Raw genomic sequence first — 19,386 nt, forward strand, 5'->3', positions numbered from 1 at the left:
TTTCCAAATTTGCTGACATAATTGAGTGCAGCACTTTAACAGCATCATCTTTTGGGATTTGAAATAGCTCGGCTGAAATTCCATCACCTCCACTAGCTTTGTTCCTGGTAATGCTTCCTAAGACCCACTTAACTTCACGCTCCAGAATGTCTGGCTCTAGTTGAGTGAACACACCATTGTGGTTATCTGGGTCATTAAGACTTCTTGTATAGTTTTTCTGTGTATTCTTACTACCTCTTCTTAATCTCTTCTGCTTCTGCTAGGTCCTTGCCATTTCTGTCCTTTATTGTGCCCATCCTTGTGTGAAATGTTCCCTTGATATTTCCAATTTCTCAAAGAGATCTCTAGTCTTTCCCATTCTATTGCATTCTTTCCCATTCTATTGCATATTGGTATATCTTTCCCTTTCTCCCTTGCCTTTCACTTCTTTTCTTTTCTCATTTGTAAAGCTTCATCAGACCATGTTACCTTCTTTTTCTTTGGGATGGTTTTGGTCACCACCTCCTGTACAATGTTATGAACCCTCATCAGTTCTTTAGGCACTCTGTCTACCAGATTGAATCCCCAGAAGCTGTTTATCACCTCCACTGTATAATCATAAGGGATTTGATTTAGGCCACATCTGAATGGCCAAGTGATTTTGCCTACTTTATTCAACTTAAGCCTGAATTTTGCAATAAGGAGCTGATGATCTGAGCCACAGCTCAAGGTCTTTTTTTGCTGACTATATAGAGCTTCTCTATCTTCGGCTGCAAAGAACATAATCAATCTTATTTTTGTATTGATCATCTGGTGATGTCAATGTGTAGAGTCGTCTCTTGTGTTGTTGGAGGAGAGTGTTTGCTATGACCAGTGTGTTCTCTTAACAAAACTCTGTTAGCCATTGCCCTACCTCATTTTGTACTCCAAGGTCAAACTTTCCTGTTACTCCAGGTATCTCTTTACTTCCTACATTTGCATTCCAATCCCCTATGATGAAAAGGACTTTTTTTTTTGGTGTTAGTTCTAGGAGGTTTTGTAGACCCTCATGGAACCATTCAACTTCCGCTTCTTCAACATAAGTGGTTTGGGCATAGACTTGGATTACTGTGATGTCAAATGCTTTACCTTGGAAACGAACTGAGATCATTCTGTTGTTTTTGAGATTGCACCTATGTAATGTGTTTCTGACTCTTTTGTTGACTATGAGGGTTACTCCATTTCTTCTAAGGGATTCTTGCCCACAGTAGTAGATATAACGGTCATCTAAATTAAATTCTATTTTAGTTCACCGATTCCTAAGATGTCAATGTTCACTCTTGCCATGTCCTGCTTGATCATGTCCAATTTACCTTGATTCATGAACCCAATATTCCAGGTTTCTATGTAATATTGTTCTTTATAGCATCAGACTTTTACTACCAGACACATCCCCAGCTGAGTGTCATTTCTGCTTTGGCCAAATTGGGCTATGAAATTTTTCATCATCCACCACATTCACCAGACCTCTCACCAGCCAACTACCACTTCTTCAAGCATCTCAACAACTTTTTGTAGGGAAAACACTTCCCCAACGAGCAGAAGGCAGAAAATGCTTTCTAAGAGTTCGTTGAATCCCACAGCAAGGATTTTTCTGCTTCAGGCATAAGCAGAGTTATTTCTCATTGGCAAAAATGTGTTGGTTGTCATGGTTCCTATTTTAACTAATAAAGATGTGTTTGAGCCTAGTTTTAATAGTTTAAGGCTCACAGTCCAAAACAGCAATTACCTTTTCACAATCTAATATTTGGGGGGTCTAGAATCTGTGTCTAGAGGTTCTGGGTCACAAGGCAGAGTCCCACAAAACTTTAAGCTACCACTGCTACCTGGTCACTTTAGGTTCCTCATGCCAGGAAACTATTAGGTGAATAAAGGAGTTACTATGCTGACAGAGATTATTGGCCCTAAACGTCATGAGGAAAGAGGGCTTCTGTAACACAATGAGGCACAGAGGAACATGTTTGACACTTAGATGACTAGGTCATCTCTTGGATGCTCATGGGTTTTTCAGGTTTACCTATAAATGGGCAATAAGTGGTCTATATTTACCTATAAGTGGTCTCAGACCACTAGGAGTGAGGGTCTTGTTCATCATACCAGGCATTTCAGAAGTGCCAGACTAGGATGAAGGAAATCTAGGATTGGTGGTTGAGAAGAGAGGTCATCAGTAGCTGCTACATAAAAATTGGGACCACTTACATAAGTGGGGGCTATGCTTTGTGCACTGTATCTCTTACTGTATATGTGAGTTGTGACAACAGAATACAGAAGAAGCTAAAACTGGATGGCATAGATCAATGTGAGAAGCAACTGGATCTGAGCAGTGCAGAGGATGAACTGTAGTAGATGCTGGGGTGCCTGCCTACATTTGTTTTCCTGAACCACAGCATCCATCACTCAGCTTCTGTGAATGTCGGCCGCTAATGGCAGTATGCACTTTTAAACCTAGATTTATTTGTTCATTCAGCACTGCTGCTGCTAAGTCACTTCAGTCGTGTCTGACTCTGTGCGACCCCATAGATGTCAGCCCACCAGGCTCCTCTGTCCCTGGGATTCTCCAGGCAAGAACACTGGAGCAGGTTGCCATTTCCTTCTCCAGTGCATGAAAGTGAAAAGTGAAAGTGAGGTCACTCAGTAGTGTCCGACTCTTAGCAACCCCATGGACTGTAGCCTACCAGGCTCCTCTGTCCATGGGATTCTCCAGGCAAGAGTACTGGAGTGGGGTGCCATTCCTTCTCTGTCATTCAGCACTATGATGGTTTTATTCTTTCATCTACTTATGAATAGCTGTAACGAAGGTCATTTCTTTTTTTGCTGTATAGTATTCAATTGTATCAATGTAATACAATTCATTTTTCCATTCTCCTGTTGATAGATTCTTTTGCTTAATTGTTTATGGGTTTTGGCTATTACAGACAATCCCACTATGGATATTCTTTTAACCATCTTTGAATACAGACACATGTATTTCTCTTGAGTCTCTCCTAGGAGTGAAACTATTGGATCATAGGGTACACGTACGTTCCATAATAGCAGATAATGTTAAACAGTTTTCCAACATAGTTTGCATTTTGTTAGGAACTGTTTCACAACTCTGTGGGCATGAAGATATTATCCTATATTCTGGAAGCTTTATTGTTTTTTAAATTAATTTATTTTCTAATTGAAGGATAATTGCTTTACAGGATTTTGTTGTTTTCTGACAAATATCAACATGAATCAGACATAAGTGTACATATGTCTCCTCCCTCTCGAATCTCCCTCCTATTTCCCTCTGCATCCCACCCCTCCAAGTTGTTACAGAGTCCTTTACTTTTAGATCCATAATCAACTTGGAATGAGGTAAGAGTGAAGTTTAATTTTTTTGCAAATGGAAATCAATTGACCATTTGGCAGAAAAGCACTATTTATTTCAAGATTTCCCTTTGCTGTTCCGCAACACAGTATCATGCAATGTTTGATTGGTTTGACTTTTCTCATAAAAGAGCTTTAATTCTAAGGAAATAATTGGACAGTTATTTGGTTGAAGCTTTTGTAATACTGATGTATTATTTCCATTTCACTCTCAGGAAACTGAGGCTTACAGAAGGTAACTAATTTGGTGAGCAAGTTCTTCTAGACAAAGATTCACATTATTAATGCCTTCAATGAGACAGAAATTAATTAGTTAAGCATAACAGTGTGAGACAGGTAATCTCTGCTAAAGCTCTCTGTCATTGTCCTGTGGTGTCCAACTCTGGATCCAAGACAGTTGTTTCAGCTCCCACCCTCATGCTTTCCTCGCAGCTTAGTGGGAAGGGAGACATGCCCCTTATTTTAGGAATGTTACCTTTAAATTGGCTTCTCTGATAACTCAGTTGCTAAAGAATCTGCCTGCAATGCAGGAGATCCCGGTTCGATTCCTGGGTCAGGAAGATCCGTTGGAGAAGGGATAGGTTACCCACTCCAGTATTCTCAGGCTTCCCTTGTGGTTCAGCTGGTAAAGAATCTGCCTGCAATGTGGGAGACCTAGGTTCGTTCCCTGGGTTGGAAAGACACCTTGGAGAAGGGAAAGGCTATCCACTCCAGTATTCTGGCCTAGAGAATTGCTCAATTTCATTCATAAAGCTATTGGCCAAAATTCAGTGATACTGCCACACCCATAATCAAGGGATCCTGGGAAATGAAGTATTTAAGTAGCCAGTGTCTTCCTGAAATTTGGGATCTCTAGAAAACAGGTTTTGGAACTGCTAGCCATAGCTGGGGGTACTTTGTTGCAGCCCATCTGATATTCAGACAAAAGTCTGTAACTCTAGGATATACTGCACAATCCTTGACAATTAACTGAACTCAAACTTCGGATGTGTATCATCTCCTTTTATTAGAAAATAAAATTACTTAATTCACTTTCACTTAATTCCCCCCGCCCCCGCTTCTGTTCTGTTCTTCTTCTTCTCTCTTTCCTGCCCACCCCACTTCGCCTCTCTCTCTCTTTTCTCTTCAAAAGTTACGGTGCCCTGTTATTTCCTCTCCATGTCTCCACTGCCTACATTTTGATGACAGGAACATGTCAAGGGGGTGGGGTGAGGGGGTGCGTAGGATCGCTGCAAGTGGTGAATCACAAAGTCTCTCACTTTTTCATTCTTTTTTTTTTAAACTTTAATTATTAGTTTTTATTACACAAGTAATACATATTCATTGTAGAAAAATTAGAAAACACAGAAAAGCAAAAAGAAAAAATAATCACCCATAATCCCACTACCCATAAATAACTACTATTAACATTTTAGTGTATGTCCTTCTAGCTTTTTATGCATATATATCAATATATATACATACATAGATATATTTATATATATTTTCTTTTTTTTACAAATATTGTGTCATACTATACACACTGTTTTAGAATATGTTTTTAATCTAATATATATTGTGAACATTATTATTTATTCCCTGAAAAAATTATACAGTTACTACATGCTCATTGTGAAAAAGTCAGAAATTACAGATATGCAAAAAAAAAAAAATATATAGTTGCTCCAGATCTCACCTCCCAGAGATAAATGCTGTTAACATTTTAGCAAATATCTTTTCAGACTCTTTAATGCACATATATATGTAAGTATATTTTTAAAATGGGATGATGCTATAGATATTCTTCTCTGTTTTCATTTAACAATATAATTCCATAAATATATGTATGGGGCTTCCTCTTAATTGGTGCACAGTATTCCACTGATAGGATATACCATATCTAATCAATCTTATTCTGTGGGTTTATTTACAATTTTTCCCATTCTTCCAAATAAGTATTCTTTCTTGCATATTTCTTGAATAATAAATGACTACATCTTAGGTCATTTTTTCTGAACTTTTTCAGAAGAATTTCCCTACAGCGGAATTACTTGGTATAGGTGAAAAACACACTGCCCAATTATTTTCCAGAAAGGTGGAATCAGTTTACATACATGCTGCTCTATAAGAGGATGCTCACTTCCAGATTTCCTTGCTGTCCCTGGAAACATTCACTCTTCATATTCTTGCCTTTCTGATACATTAAAAAAGAGTGTATCATATTAGCTTACATTTTTGATTACTAGTCTATTCAAATATTTTCATATTATTAGTGCATTATTTTAATTCATGGTACATTGCCAGTTTGTATGCTTGGCTCAATTTTCTACTGGAAAGTTTGATTCTTTTTGAGTCATAAAATGTCATTTATTCATGCATTCATTATTCACTCATTCCATAAATATGTTTTCACTATTTGCTTTTGTGTTTAGCACTGTGCTGAGGATATAAGAATAAGCAAAAGAGACACGGTCGCTGCCTTCTGGAACTTCAGTTTAGTGGGGATACACAATTAAACAAGCAATAATGAAAAAAGTATAATAAGGAAAAGAAAAAAATGGGAACACTTGGCTGGGGAGGAAGTTGTAGATCATGAAGATTTGCCAAAGGTAGTGGAATTTAAGCTCTTGGTATTTATCAGACATCTGTACTCTTTGTTGCATATATTTAAAATTTTGATTTCTCTTAATCTGATTTTTTTTTTTTTACTTTATAGGAATTTTGCATTTTTAATTGGTCAAATCCATCCATCTTTTCCTTTGGTGTTTCTTGCTTCACTACAATGCTTAGAAAAGCTCCCCTCCTACCACCCCACACACACTAAAATTATATCATATTCATCAATACTGCCAGTTTATTTATGTGCTTTAACATTTAAATATTTACTTCACTTAGAATTTATTTTGATGACAGTTTTGAGGTATGGATCTAATATATCCCTCAACAAATGGCTAACCATTTCTCCCAATATAATGTACTTAATAAACCAACCTTTTCTCATAGATGTGAAATGACATCTTTGTAATGTACTCAGTTCTTTTATGTTCTAGGGTTTATAACTTGGCTTTATATTTAATATTAATGGTTTATTCCGGACCATTTCTCATTCTTTCAGTAGTTACCTGAAAGTTGAGCATTCTGCATTTGGTGATGTTCTAGAACACAAAGAAATGATAGACATTGCTAAGGTGTGTGTGTAGGTGGGTGAGAAGTTATTAGGGATGGATATCCTTAATTCTTTCACTTTTGAGACTTCTGGAGGCTGAAATCCCACATGGGATCATTGTTCATCTGGCCAATTTGTTGGCTGTCTAAAATTAATTAAATGCTTTTATGCTCTGTATAAAGCTTAGATTCCAGTAGGTGGCAGTATTGCCAAACAGTAAGTATCCAAACTTGCAGGAGCCCTGAGGAACAAAATGATCTGGCAGGATTTTAGAATTGCTCCAAGAGCTTTCATTAGAGGAGGCATCAGGGCTGTGCTACTTTTAAAGCTCTTCTTTGTACCCTTGAACAATGGCACAATCAGAAGTGTGCACTGGATCTGTTCCTAGACGCATGCAAAAAACAGAAGTGGACTGATTTTTAAAAGTGGCGCCTACTGGGGGCCTTTCTTCATACACCTCAACCAAAAGTGCCTTTGGGCCCAGCCAGTGACTGAGTCAAAGCCTGGAAATGTGGTTTAAACAATGTGATTGTGGTGGGATTCAAGTGATTTTTATTTTCTTTGTATTTGGTGGTATTTTTCAGATTTCCCACAAAGAACATGCACTGTCTGTAATCTGGAAAAAAAAAAAAAAAATCAACACAGGGTATTAAAAACAGGGTGGTGAAATGGGTGGTTGTGTGCCAGAGAAACCTTATATCCTTTTTTGTTTCAAGCATATGTGCAAATGAAACAAAATGAGTTCAGTGGGCTCTCCTTATCCCTAGAGATCAGCTCAGTGTTATTGCTAATCTGAAAGCAAATTACCAGCAGGAAACAGAGACAGTTATCTCGTGGAACTACACCTGAGGAAGTCCTTTGGTAGGTAACAGGGGGGTGGGGTCAGCTCCTACCAAGATGCACTGGCATACCCAACAGGAGGTGGCGAATTACCCATTGCAACTCTGAGCCAGGGTAGGTTATAGGGACTGTGAGCACTAAATTTAATTTTAGGACCTGTATAGTGAAAGAAGATCTATAAATCTTGGAGTATGTCCACAGGAACTACAAAATTGATCCAAGGCTGGGAAACAGGCACTATGAATAAAAGATAAGGTGGCTGAATTTATTTATCTTAGATATGGAAAGCCTAGCTGGGGAATTAGACAAATCCCTATCTCCATGAATAGCGACTATAGCCCTCCCCAGACATGGAGGTGAGACCTGAATTTATTAACAGTCTTCAGTTGTACAGAGGACAATTGCACAGAAGGTGTTACTTTCACACTGAGACTAAGGCGAGAGTGAGCACAAATTAACCAAGCAGAAGTGATTTAGGTCAGGCATTTAGAAGAAGGTGCGGAACACCAAGACTGGACTTATCTGTTAATAACTGCACATGGATTAGTAAGAACTAGATTGAAGCTAAGGGTTCAATATGGTAGAAGGTGGGAGAGGGCAGAGATGGCAGCTGAGAGCATGCCAGAGTAGGCTCCTTCGCAATTTCTAAAACAATGGACCTGAAGTGAATTAAACTTCAGGAGATGAAAATGAACTGCATTCAGGAAAGGATATTAAGCTTGAATCAAAGCAGATGTGTGAAAATTGGGGTTTGCAGACCATGTAAATTTGGGAGTGGTTACCTGTTTTGCAAAGGAGCAGTCACCCTAGGAGTCTTTCAATAGCATATTCTAACAACTGTTTTATAAGTATTTGATTTAGAAAATTGTGATTTTTCTTGTATAACTTTCAAGGGTATGTCTTGACATGAAGCTAGTCATACTTATAACCATGTATCAGTTGCCACCTCATTGGAACACATCTCTGGACTCCAAGAATAAGGCCAATAACCAGCTGGTGTGATCTAAATAGAGACATGCATAGTCTTTTGAGATCTCTTCCAACTCTTCAATCCTTTCACTTTCAATCAAAAAAACTAGAAGACAATTCCAAGGATAATTTCCACAACAGCAGATATTAGGTTGAACTATATGAAGTTGCCATTTTTAGGTCAAAAACAGTCAAATATCAGCAATTTCATATAATTCAACCTAATATAATTATTCCAGTAGTTCGTCTCTACCTCTTTCCCTCTTCACTGAAGCTACTAAAACCTTGGGTATATTTAGTTTTTTAGGTCAAAATGTTGGTGGATATATAAATGCCTGTGCACATAAATGCTGAGAAATTATAGGGTTGGTATTAAATTCGTGTCTTGGATAAACCACGGATAGCTCATCCTTTTATTGTGCTGGATTCTGGGCCTTTTGTCTGACTTTAGGAATTTTCAGACTATGGAAAACAAGAAAAGAAGTTCAAAGGCTTGATCTTTCAACCCATGGGAAATTCTGCCTGGGAAATGGGCCAAAGGAAGAATAAGGGAAAATATAACAAAATCTGTACCATGTTACAAGTTTAGTGGAGGAAGAGCACAACAAAGCTGTGAGCAGAAAAACAAAGCATGTGGCTTCCTTCTTTCTAGAATAGAGTATTGCTTAATGTGTCCTGCTTGTAAGATTCTAAGCATAAGACAAGACACCAAGTACACGTTGGAAAAGTCTTATCTGCATAGTTATCTAAAATGAGACAAGCTTAGCTTAACTAAAAAGATTTTATTAACAATGTAAAATGTTAAGTATTTTTACGATCTGAGCTAAATCCAGCATGCCCTATAAGATTTAACAATATGCTGATAATGCAGACATCATGCTTCAATTTCAATTAGAACAAAATGTGATAATATTCAATTTTACATTGGAGGGTAATTGTATATGTTACTACACCATTTCCTAACTGGATTACTTCATTCTCCAAGAAGCTGAAAAAGACACCATTGGATCGAAAGGAAATTAGTTGCCCATATGCACTGGTATTAAAGAATTAGGATTATTGTGTATTTACAAAATTTAAATACTTTTCATATACGGTTTTTGTTGCATTGTAAATTAAGACATTTTTCTGTTGAAGCTCTTAGTCTGACAGAATGGAAGACTAAACATAAATGAGTGCAGAGAAAGCAATAGGTCGAGGTGGTATATATTTGATTATAATATTATTTCTAATATTGGTTGGATTTTGAACAGTTTTGCAGTTTTAAATAGACTTCTATGTTTAAAGACTCTCATATGTGATCAGTTGTTTACATAGATCAGCAAGAGCTACAGATATACTATTATACATGAAATAATTTTTCTCTGTATAATACACTTAAAAATTCTTTAAATAATTTAAAAATCATAATTCTTGCATCTGTCATGGTGTGGTTTGGAGCAGACATGTGCAATGTCAGCTTTAAAAAAATCCTTTTAAAAACAGACTGCTTTTTGAATCTGTTTTTTTTTTTCCTTGACAGCAGCTGCTTTCAAATGTAAAATCATTTAAAAGGACAGCGAGAGGTGGATAAAAGTAATAAGGAAGCTTAGAAAACATAGTCAAAAGCCAATGACTGTGGTTCAGCTGTCTGGAGGTCCTCGGGTTCAGTGATATTTTCAGGTCTTCCCAGTGGCGGCTTCCGGGAGGAATCGCCTAGCTTGAGACGAGACAGCACAGCCCAAAGAACCTTCTCTTCCGTCTTCTAACCAGGGGGTAGGGAGTTAGATTTAGAAGGCTGCTGTCATCTGTGATGGGATAGAATGTACAGGTTGAGTGAGGTACAGACAAAACAACTGTTTTTTAAGGATTGGTCTTAAAAATCCACAGTCCTTTGAATCCAAGTTTCTCAACTTCAGTTTCATTGACATTTTTGGACTAGATCATCCTTTATCGTTAGGAGCTGTCCTGAGCATTGTAAGATATCCAGCAACATCTCTGGCCTCTACTCACTAGATGTCAGTAGCACTTCCCTACCAACTGTGACAACTGCAAATGTCCCCAGACACAGCCACGTTCCTGGGGTGGGGGCGAAAGTGAAGCCAATAGCCACATTTGAGAACCACTGCTTAGAGTTAAAGGGCTTAGAGGCAGTTTTTCACTTGGGCAATGTATCCTTCTGAGAAACAGCCCGTGTTTTGGAATAAAATTGGCTTCTTTTCTATAGTTTACTGCTTACTAGTCCTGTGACTTTGAACATATCGCTTAAGCTCATTAAGCTTCATATTCCCCATATGTAAAATACAGTTTAATAATACTTACCCTAGGTGAGAGGTAAATGAAATAATCTATTAAAACATTTAGCTTGGTTGGTGACTTTGGTGCCTAGCATAGAAGAAGGACTTATTATTAATAATAATATAGCTATGATTAACTATTTTTCCTTTACATAGGACCTTGTTTTACCTCAATTCACTCACTCTATGCCTCAGGAAGAGGTTTCAACTATTTCTTGTTGAGTGTTTCCCTAGCACTTTTTATAGCCAGGCATCTGAATACAAAGGCTTTTGGAGAAGGTTGTCAGCTGTTAAATTCACCAGTTCTGGCCTGAAATTTTTAGTACAATGACAAGTAGAGAAACAAAGAAACAAACCTGTAAACCAAATCCAGTTTAATGAGTTGAGTTTTAGGGAAATAGTGCAATTCAACAGAGAGAGTGAGTAGAAACGGCCTGTTGGAGTGGAACTGGCCAGTATGAGTCCCAGAGGAACTGGGAGGAGGACCACAGGGAAAGAGCCTGTAAACGGTCAAGTAGGGCAGTGCTAGGATATGGTCAGAATGGAATTAGGAGCAACAAAATGGCTGGCTGGCTCTGGGAAACGTTTTAAAAATTTTATTTGGCTGTATTGAGTATTAGTTGTTGCATGCCGGGTCTTCATTGCACCACACAGGATTTTTGTTGTGGCGCAAGGACTCTCTAGTTGTGGCGTGTGGGCTTAGCTCCTCCATGGCAGTGGGATCCTAGTTCCCTGACCAGGGATTGAACCCACGTCTTCTGCATTGCAAGGTGAATTCTTAACCACTGAACCAACAGGGTAGTCCCTCTGGAACTCTTTTAAACCTAAGCTTTGTAAGGACCACTTGCACTGCTCTCCAAGAACAAAGCTAAGATGTTCCCCTTTCCCCATGCTAATCTTGAAGATGCAGGACCTTGGGAAAGAGCCCAGAATCGGGAGTGAGATGAAGAGATGGATATAGTGAAGACTGTGCCCCAGTTGAATAAAACCGGCTTGTAGATGACGGTTCGTTTTCTCGATAATTCAGCCTGGAGTGCCGCAGTCCATGGGGTTGCAAAGAGTCGGACACGACTGAGCGATTGAACAAAAACAACAGGACACTCAGGAAACTGTCAGGAACAAAACTGAGTCCTGGCTTCCTGGTCCTCTTAAATAAATTGTCATCCAAGTGCCCTGGCTTTTCTCTCCCCAGCCCCCGAGGCTCCCATGTGTCATGCTTGTTTGTACAGTAGCATCACCGACCGAGCTGACGGTGTTCCTTGGAATGCTGCGCTATGTTACACATTTAGATGGAACTAGAGTAGCAAGTTGGAGGCAGGCAAGGAGACAGGCGCCCCAGCTGGGCACATCAGATTAATCAAACACAGCCTTCTTCCCACAGTCACCACAGATTACAGTCCTCTCTTAAAACCCACACTCCGCTAATGTGGAGAAAAACAGGACTTTCTTTGTCTTTTTTCAGAGTGAAAAATAATTCACTATAGTCTGGATGTCAACATTTTGAGACTAAAAATGGGACATCTCTTTTCTTTAAACAGTTAAACTTGCCCCAAATAGTTTAAGATGCTGAAAGCAATGTCAAATCCTATATATAAGCCTAATTTCTCAGCAGAATCTCTCAGAGATGAATCATGATATATCTGGAGCAGAAAGAAATGGTAACCATATTCTCTCATCATTTTTAGGGCTCTCACTTCTTTAGCCACCAAATGATCAGTGAACTTAACCTAACTGGATATGGCAAAGATACAGCAGACCCTGAAGGTTTTGGTATCTCTTTGAATGCTGACCACGCTTCCTGAAACTCAAGTTCAACTGAAAGTCAACACTTCCTTGGAATAGACGCACCAAAACTATGAAGATACTGATAGGAAAGGAATTTTTATTTTTATTTCTTTGAGACTTAGAGATCTATTTTCTGAATTCCCATTTATTTCCTGAATTTCCTGTATGTTTGCCTTTCTCCAAACATTTAAGAAATTTAGAAGTGACCTCACTGGTATTTATATATTATACAAAGCAATTCTTGATATGTATCGTTCCCACTATATGGGGAAATGTCTACATACATTGGTCTGTTGTATTTACAAAGAAAGTGTGCATGTGTGTGCTGTGGCATGTGTGTTCTGTGGTGGTATATTTGCTTCCATTTCCTCTTTTTTATGTATTAAAAGCACACAGCTATCATACCCAGGGATTATGAGATTTGTATCAAGACTGACCTTTGTATCTGTGCATTCATTACAGTGAATCAAAAAACCTCTGTGCTATTGAAATTCTCCTCATTCACCCTTCTTTTCATATATATATATATATATATATATATATAAAACATTCACTCGTGAGTGCTATATACACACGCACACACATACGTATATAGCATTCACAAGTGAATAGGATGTGTTAGAATTGATGAGAAAGTGCTCAGATGTTAAGCGAAGGACAGGCTGCCTAATAAGAATGACTGCTGGTTTGGGGCATCTTTGTTGAGCATTTGTGACACCTTTGCCTAGCCCAGAGCTTGTCTGATCATCACCTAGGGCTGAGGTGACACTAAAGCTTAAAAAATTCTTGGCAGAAATTCAGAGCAGCTTTCTACCCTGTAGGAAGCTGACACCTGCAAGTAAATGCTGAAATTCACCAAGCAGTAAGTCTGCCTGGAATGATTTGAAATGAATTCAATGCCAAGGAAAGATGTCTTTCCACATTGACTGAAATCCTGACTTCGAAGTGAGGGGCTGTCAACAGAATGTGAGCAAAATGGGTGTTTCTCCACTTATTCTAAACTTTCTGTGCTAATCCATCTGAACTTGGGAAATCTTTTATTTTTATTGCTAATGTTTGAGAATTTTATGTTGTCTTTTTTCCAAAGTGCATACTCTCAAAGAACTGTAACCTAGGACAGTTTTAAATTTGAAAATAAAAAGTGAGAAAGGGAAGAGGAAGGAGGAAAGCATAGCAGAAAGTGAAAGCAAAGGAGAGTAGGGTATTCAGTCATCAGTAAATTCAAAATCCAGTTATTTGATGATTAATTTTTGGGTGCTACTAGAGCCAGGAACACTGAAATCCCCTAAGGTACAATAATACCATTTCAAATTACGTTTGCCAATAAAAGATTTTTTACATAAATTATGTGTTAGAAACAGAGGGCATGAAAATGAGGCTTGCAAATAATAAACTGAGGTTTGAGTTTACAGCTATGTTCTCTAAGTCAAGAGGAGTGCTTATGATGAAACTGCAGTTGGAAACTGTTATTCTGGAAAAAAAAAGAGATCTTCATCTAATTCCAGGGTTCCCAAACATGGGCAGCATCAGTTTCATCTGAGGGCTTGTTAAAGCACAGATTGCCGGCCCCACCTCCAGAGTTTCTGAATCAGTAGGTCTGGGGTGGGGCCAGACAATCTGCATTTCTTACAAGTTCCCAGACCTGCTGATACTTCTGGTCCTGAGACCACACTTTGAGAACCACTGAATGTCAGGTGCTGAGGGTAACACCAGATGGGTCCTAAGAGAAAGGTGACCCTTGGCCTCAGGGATCCTGGTTTGAGTAACTAGGAGGCTTCATTAGAAATGCCATTGGAGAGATATAAATAGAATGCTGTGAGAATTCTCAGAGGGAAATTACTCCCATCTTGTAAAGAGAACATTTGCGGAAGATTCCCGGTGCCTTGGTGTTCATGCTAGGGCAAAAGGGATGGGGAGAACTCGGACATTTGGTGAAGTAGGGGGCAGGCGTTCTGGATGAAGACAGCAGTGTGAACAAAGATGTGGAGGTCAAGGCAGCCTGAACTGGGTCCAAGTAAACAGTCCAGTCCGGCTGGAATTACAGGCATATGAAGAAGGGTTAGTGTAAAACAGAACTACTGAGAATTCCCTGAATAAGGCCATATACCTTCTCTCGCCTCCCTGACTTTACATATGCCATCTCCTTTTATCCAGAAAAGGCTTTTCTGATTGCTCTATGCTTCTACCTTCATGCCTGCATTCATTCTATAAACAAGTGCTATAGCCCTTGGGCTTTCCTGATAGCTCAGTTGGTAAAGAATCCACCTGCAGTGCAGAAGACCTGGGTGTGATCCCTGGGTTAGGAAGATCCCCTGGACAAGGGATAGGCTACCCATTCCAGTATTCTTGGGCTTCCCTTGTGGCTCAGCTGGTAAAGAATCCGCCTGCAATGTGGAAGACCTGGGTTCAATCCCTGGGTTGGGAAGATACCCTGGAGAAGGGAAAGACTTCCCACTCCAGTATCCTGGCCTGGAGAATTCCATGGACTGTCCATGGGGTTGCAACTTTCACTTTCACTTTCATAGCCCTTGGAACATTGTCTGTTTCCAACCCTGTGCATCCACAATTCTATAAGCAACTCTTTATGAGACAATAAATTTACCCTTGCTGTTCAACTCTTCATCTCTCACTCACTCCTCAACCCTCCTTAATTAGGCTTTGTGCATGCCCCCAATTCCAAGAAAGCTGATTCTGGCCACCTCACCAGTGACTCCTTTGTTGCTAAATCCTATGGGTAATTTCAGTTCTTATTTAGCTGAACTGCCCCACACTATGAGCCATTTTTTCCTTGCAACTTTCTTATTCCAGTATGCTGAGATTTATATCTGTTTTTTTGTAAACTCTTCTTCTTTTCCCTCAAAACTTAAATTTTGGTATTTCAGAGCTCTTCTCTGTATACTCTCTGGGGGTGGTCTCAAGTATTTTCAGGGCTTCAATTACCAACATGCTGCTTGTGTTTACATCTGAATTTCCTGCCCTTCCAGCCCCCATGTCTCACACCAACATAAGGTATGTACATCCACCACAAACTCTGAACACTGGTCTTAGAGTGTCCCCACAATCAGAACTCCATCTGTCCTGCGCTCTATGTCTGCTGGTACTGCTCTGCTCTACCTTAGTGATGGGTACCATCATTCACTCTGCTTTGCAAATCTGAACTCAGGTTTCATCCTTGATTCTGCTTTGCTAACATATTTCAGCCAACTGGCCATATCCTCTTCTCCAAGCCCCTGGCTTTAGGTCAGATCATAAGCATTTCTTACCTGGCTTATCATACTTGCCTACTAACTGAACCCCTCCAGTGACCCCAGGATAAAGTCCAAACATCTTAATATGAAATAAAGTGGTCTTAATGACATAGCCCCCCTACCTCTCTAGTCTCTCTCTGAAGCCTCTTTTCTAACCACTTTCCCAATTAATGAAGTACTTGTAGTTCATCAAAATCCCCTGCTCTGTCATCTCCCCAGATGTCTTCACACATTTGGAATTTTCTGCCTAGACTGTCTTCTTTCCATCTTTTTCTTTGGCTAATTCTGATTTATCATAAAAAAAAATCTCAACTCACACACTTTGCAAAAAGCAATTCTCAATTACTCCCATCTCCTCCCTCCCCATATAACTAAAATCTGACTAGGTGAGAGTCCAGTATGCCCTTGCAGCATCCGTTACTGACTATTATGGCACTGTTGCATTTAAACCCTTTTTTTTTTTTTGTCTTTCCAATAGTGTGTGTGTTTCCAGAATTCACGTGCCATACCCTGAGGGCTCTATCACAATCTCTGCAAGGGATGGCTATGCCAGGTGAAAAAGCTTCCCAGGTGATTCTCATTCCCATTTTGTCCTGTGGAGATGGAGAGCCTCTAGGGCAGTGGTGCCCAATCTTTTTGGCACCAGGGACCAGTTTCGTGGAAGACACTTTTTCCACAGACTGGGGTGGGATAGTTTCAGGAAGATTCAAGAGCATTACATCTTTGTGCACTTTATTTCTATTATTATTACATCCGCTCCACCTCAAATCACCAGGCCTTAGATCCCAGAGGTTAGGGACCCCTGCTTTAGGAATAGAGAGATCCCCAGCACATGGCACATCATGGGTGACCATCACATGTTGGATGATAGTGGGGACAAAGAATGCTGAGTTGAGAAATCTATTTTTCCTTCGACAATGTGTAGACACTTAAAATTTGTGAGTAGAGGCTCAACATAATTAGAGTAATGTACTAAGAGACTGATGTATGATCAGTGATGAGTGGATTAGATTGGAGGAGAGAGAGGGCATAGCATACATCACACTGAATCCTGGGCAAAATGTTGTACAGATTGCAAAGAATCTGGGATAACTGGTAAACTGCCCAAAGTGATATTCAGACACCAGTTTGAAGCACAGAAAGTCTTTAAATGAGGCACTGGGGAAGGGCCAACAAGGTCATCTCTAGGCTAGCAGGTGGCATAACAGCTCAATGTCCTTCAGCTCCATGCCAGAGAACTCAACCATGGCTAGGTTGGTTCCGGTTATGCACATTCACACCGGAGTGGAGCAGGGCTGTAGAGAACGGGGGACCTGTTCCTAGACCTGGTTTAGTCTGGAGCAGGACTGTCCACAGGTGGTACAATGGTAAAGAAACTGCCTGCCAATGTAGAAGACACAAGAGATGCCGGTTTGATCCCTGGGTTGGGAGGATCCCTTGGAGTAGAAAATGGTGACCTGCTATAGTATATGCCTGGAAGATTCCACAGACAGGAGAGCCTGGCAGGCTACAGCCCACAGGGTCACAAAGGTTGGACATGATTGAGGGGTTGAGTGTGTGCGCACACGCACACACACACGACTGTCTGCAGGAGAGGACCCATTCTAGAACAACTGCAAGTCCTGACTGATCCACTTGAGACTGACTCTAACGCGTGGTACCACCAACCGAATTTTAGGCAAAAGTAAATGTACTGACAACACCGCAACAGGATTCGTGAAGTCAGAATTTTGGAAAAGGTGAAACTGTCTTTCAGGCTTAATTTACTTCTGCGATGCTTTGTTTGATTACAGCCTGCATTTAGAAGATGCTTGTCCTTCACTTTCGCATCTCCTTTTAGCCTTTGTCAGTAACCTTGTGGGCTCTCCACAGGTGGTTCCATTTGTAATCCATTTGACACAGCAAGACTCTCATAATTAATGAAGCTCCCTACAGAACTGCCAGTGACCCAGAATGTAGGACAGGAGAGGCGCTGAAGCAGAGGAAAGGACAGCAGGTTGAGAGGCAGGAGACGGGGAGGCTGCGAGGAGCTGCGGCAGAGCAAGTCAGGCTCCCTCTTCTTCTGCGCACCTTTGTGACCAGTCTTAAAGTATGGGAAGGTAAATGCCCGTCTCAAATGAAGGCATAATCAGTAACCATTACAATGCCTGCTCTTGGCCACTTTTGCTTGTCACTGAAAGTCAATTTACAGCATATTGTTGCTAAATCAAGTTTTGATTGTGGTGGGAAGGGGAGATGGTAGGATTAAATCTTGAAATGTTAAAATCAACAGGAAGAGTTTCTGAGTTGAGGGACAGGATAGGGTCTGGAAGGGCTTCCCTGGTGGCTCAAATGGTAAAGAATCTGCTTGCAATGCAGGAGACCTGGGTTCTATCCCTTGGTCAGGAAAATCCCCTGGAGAAGGTAATGGCTACCTATTCCAGTTTTTTGCCTGGAGAATCCCATGGACAGAGCAGCCTGGCGAGTTACGGTCCATGGGGTTGCAAAGCGTTGGACACACCTGAGCAACTGACGTGCGCACACACACGTATGGAGTTTGGAGAGCAGGGCAATCAAAGCAGTTCCAGGTGGGTCCCCACATACTTGCCTGGCGGGATTTCTACATGGTCAGGATTTGAGTAGGGAAACAGGGCAGTATCTTATTCCTTTTTATCTCTGCTTCAAACACACATGTAAATGGAATAAAAAGAGAAAAGAAAGACACAGACAAGGAAAACAGATGGCTTTCTATAATGCTTTTCATCCAGTTAGAATTATGTTTTGAAAATAAGGTCCTACAGAAAAGAACTGGAATACATTTTTCCACATGTCATCCCACACTATTTTCTGCTTAGATGAGACCTGGATAATAAAAAGATTGTCTGAACAGAGTTCCAAGAAGATAATGGGACAGCCCCTATGCTCTACCTTGGTGTATGCAGTCAGAGAGAGGAATCTGGTTGATTTCCTCATTAAAATGGTGCCCTATGCCTCTGCTAACAGAGAAGGCAATGGCACCCCACTCCAGTACTCTTGCCTGGAAAATCCCATGGACGGAGGAGCCTGGTGGGCTGCAGTCCATGGGGTTGCTAAGAGTCGGACATGACTGAGCAACTTCACTTTCATTTTTCACTTTTATGCCTTGGAGAAGGAAATGGCAACCCACTCCAGTGTGATTGCCTGGAAAATCCCAGGGACAGAGGAGCCTAGTGGGCTGCGGTCTATGGGGTTGCACAGAGTCGGACACGACTGAAGTGACTTAGCAGCAGCAGCCTCTGCTAAAACATGTTCCCAGAGTGACTCCCAGATACCTTCTCTCCTTCCTTTAGGCCTTCTCAGACCCCTGGTGGAGACTCACATCCCTGCTTCTCCACTGCTCACTCCCAGTGTGGTCAGTCAAGTCCTACTCTTTGGAGGCCAGGTTCCTCTGTCCTTGGAATTCTCCAGGCAAGAATGCTGGAGTGGGTAGCCATTCCCTTCTCCAGGGGATCTTCCTGACCCAGGGATCGAACATGGGTCTCCTGCATTGCGGGCACAGTCTTTACCATCTGAGCCACTGATCTCTGGTCTGGGTGTGTTTAATGAGCCCTCCATCATACTGTGAGGCCCGATTAAACTTGCGCAGAATAGAGATGCATCTTCATGTGCTAAGGGTTCCCTTTTCTCCCCCAAATGAAGAAATCTTAATTTCCCATAAGACTTCACCTGAATTTTACAAATTATTTTAGTATGTGTATGACTGAGTCCCTTCGCTGTTCACCTGAAACTACCA

At 40.5% G+C, this 19,386-nt stretch overlaps 1 protein-coding gene across 2 annotated transcripts in view; it reads right to left on the bottom strand.

Annotated features, from left to right (window-relative positions):
* RGS7BP (regulator of G protein signaling 7 binding protein) overlaps positions 1-19,386 on the bottom strand; it is a 135,825-nt gene that overhangs the window by 21,963 nt on the left and 94,476 nt on the right. Inside the window, exon 6 of one of the 2 annotated variants that reach the window (NM_001076930.1) lies at positions 9,094-10,113. The exons of the other annotated variant lie outside the window; for it this stretch is intronic. Within the exon in view, the coding sequence (NP_001070398.1) occupies positions 10,022-10,113 (92 nt within the window). The 3' untranslated portion in view covers positions 9,094-10,021. Of the gene's footprint in view, positions 1-9,093; positions 10,114-19,386 lie in introns of those variants that run through there. 2 annotated transcript variants of the gene reach the window in all.

The sequence above is a fragment of the Bos taurus genome, chromosome 20 (genome assembly GCF_002263795.3).
Source record: "Bos taurus isolate L1 Dominette 01449 registration number 42190680 breed Hereford chromosome 20, ARS-UCD2.0, whole genome shotgun sequence".
Lineage (NCBI taxonomy): Eukaryota > Metazoa > Chordata > Mammalia > Artiodactyla > Bovidae > Bos > Bos taurus.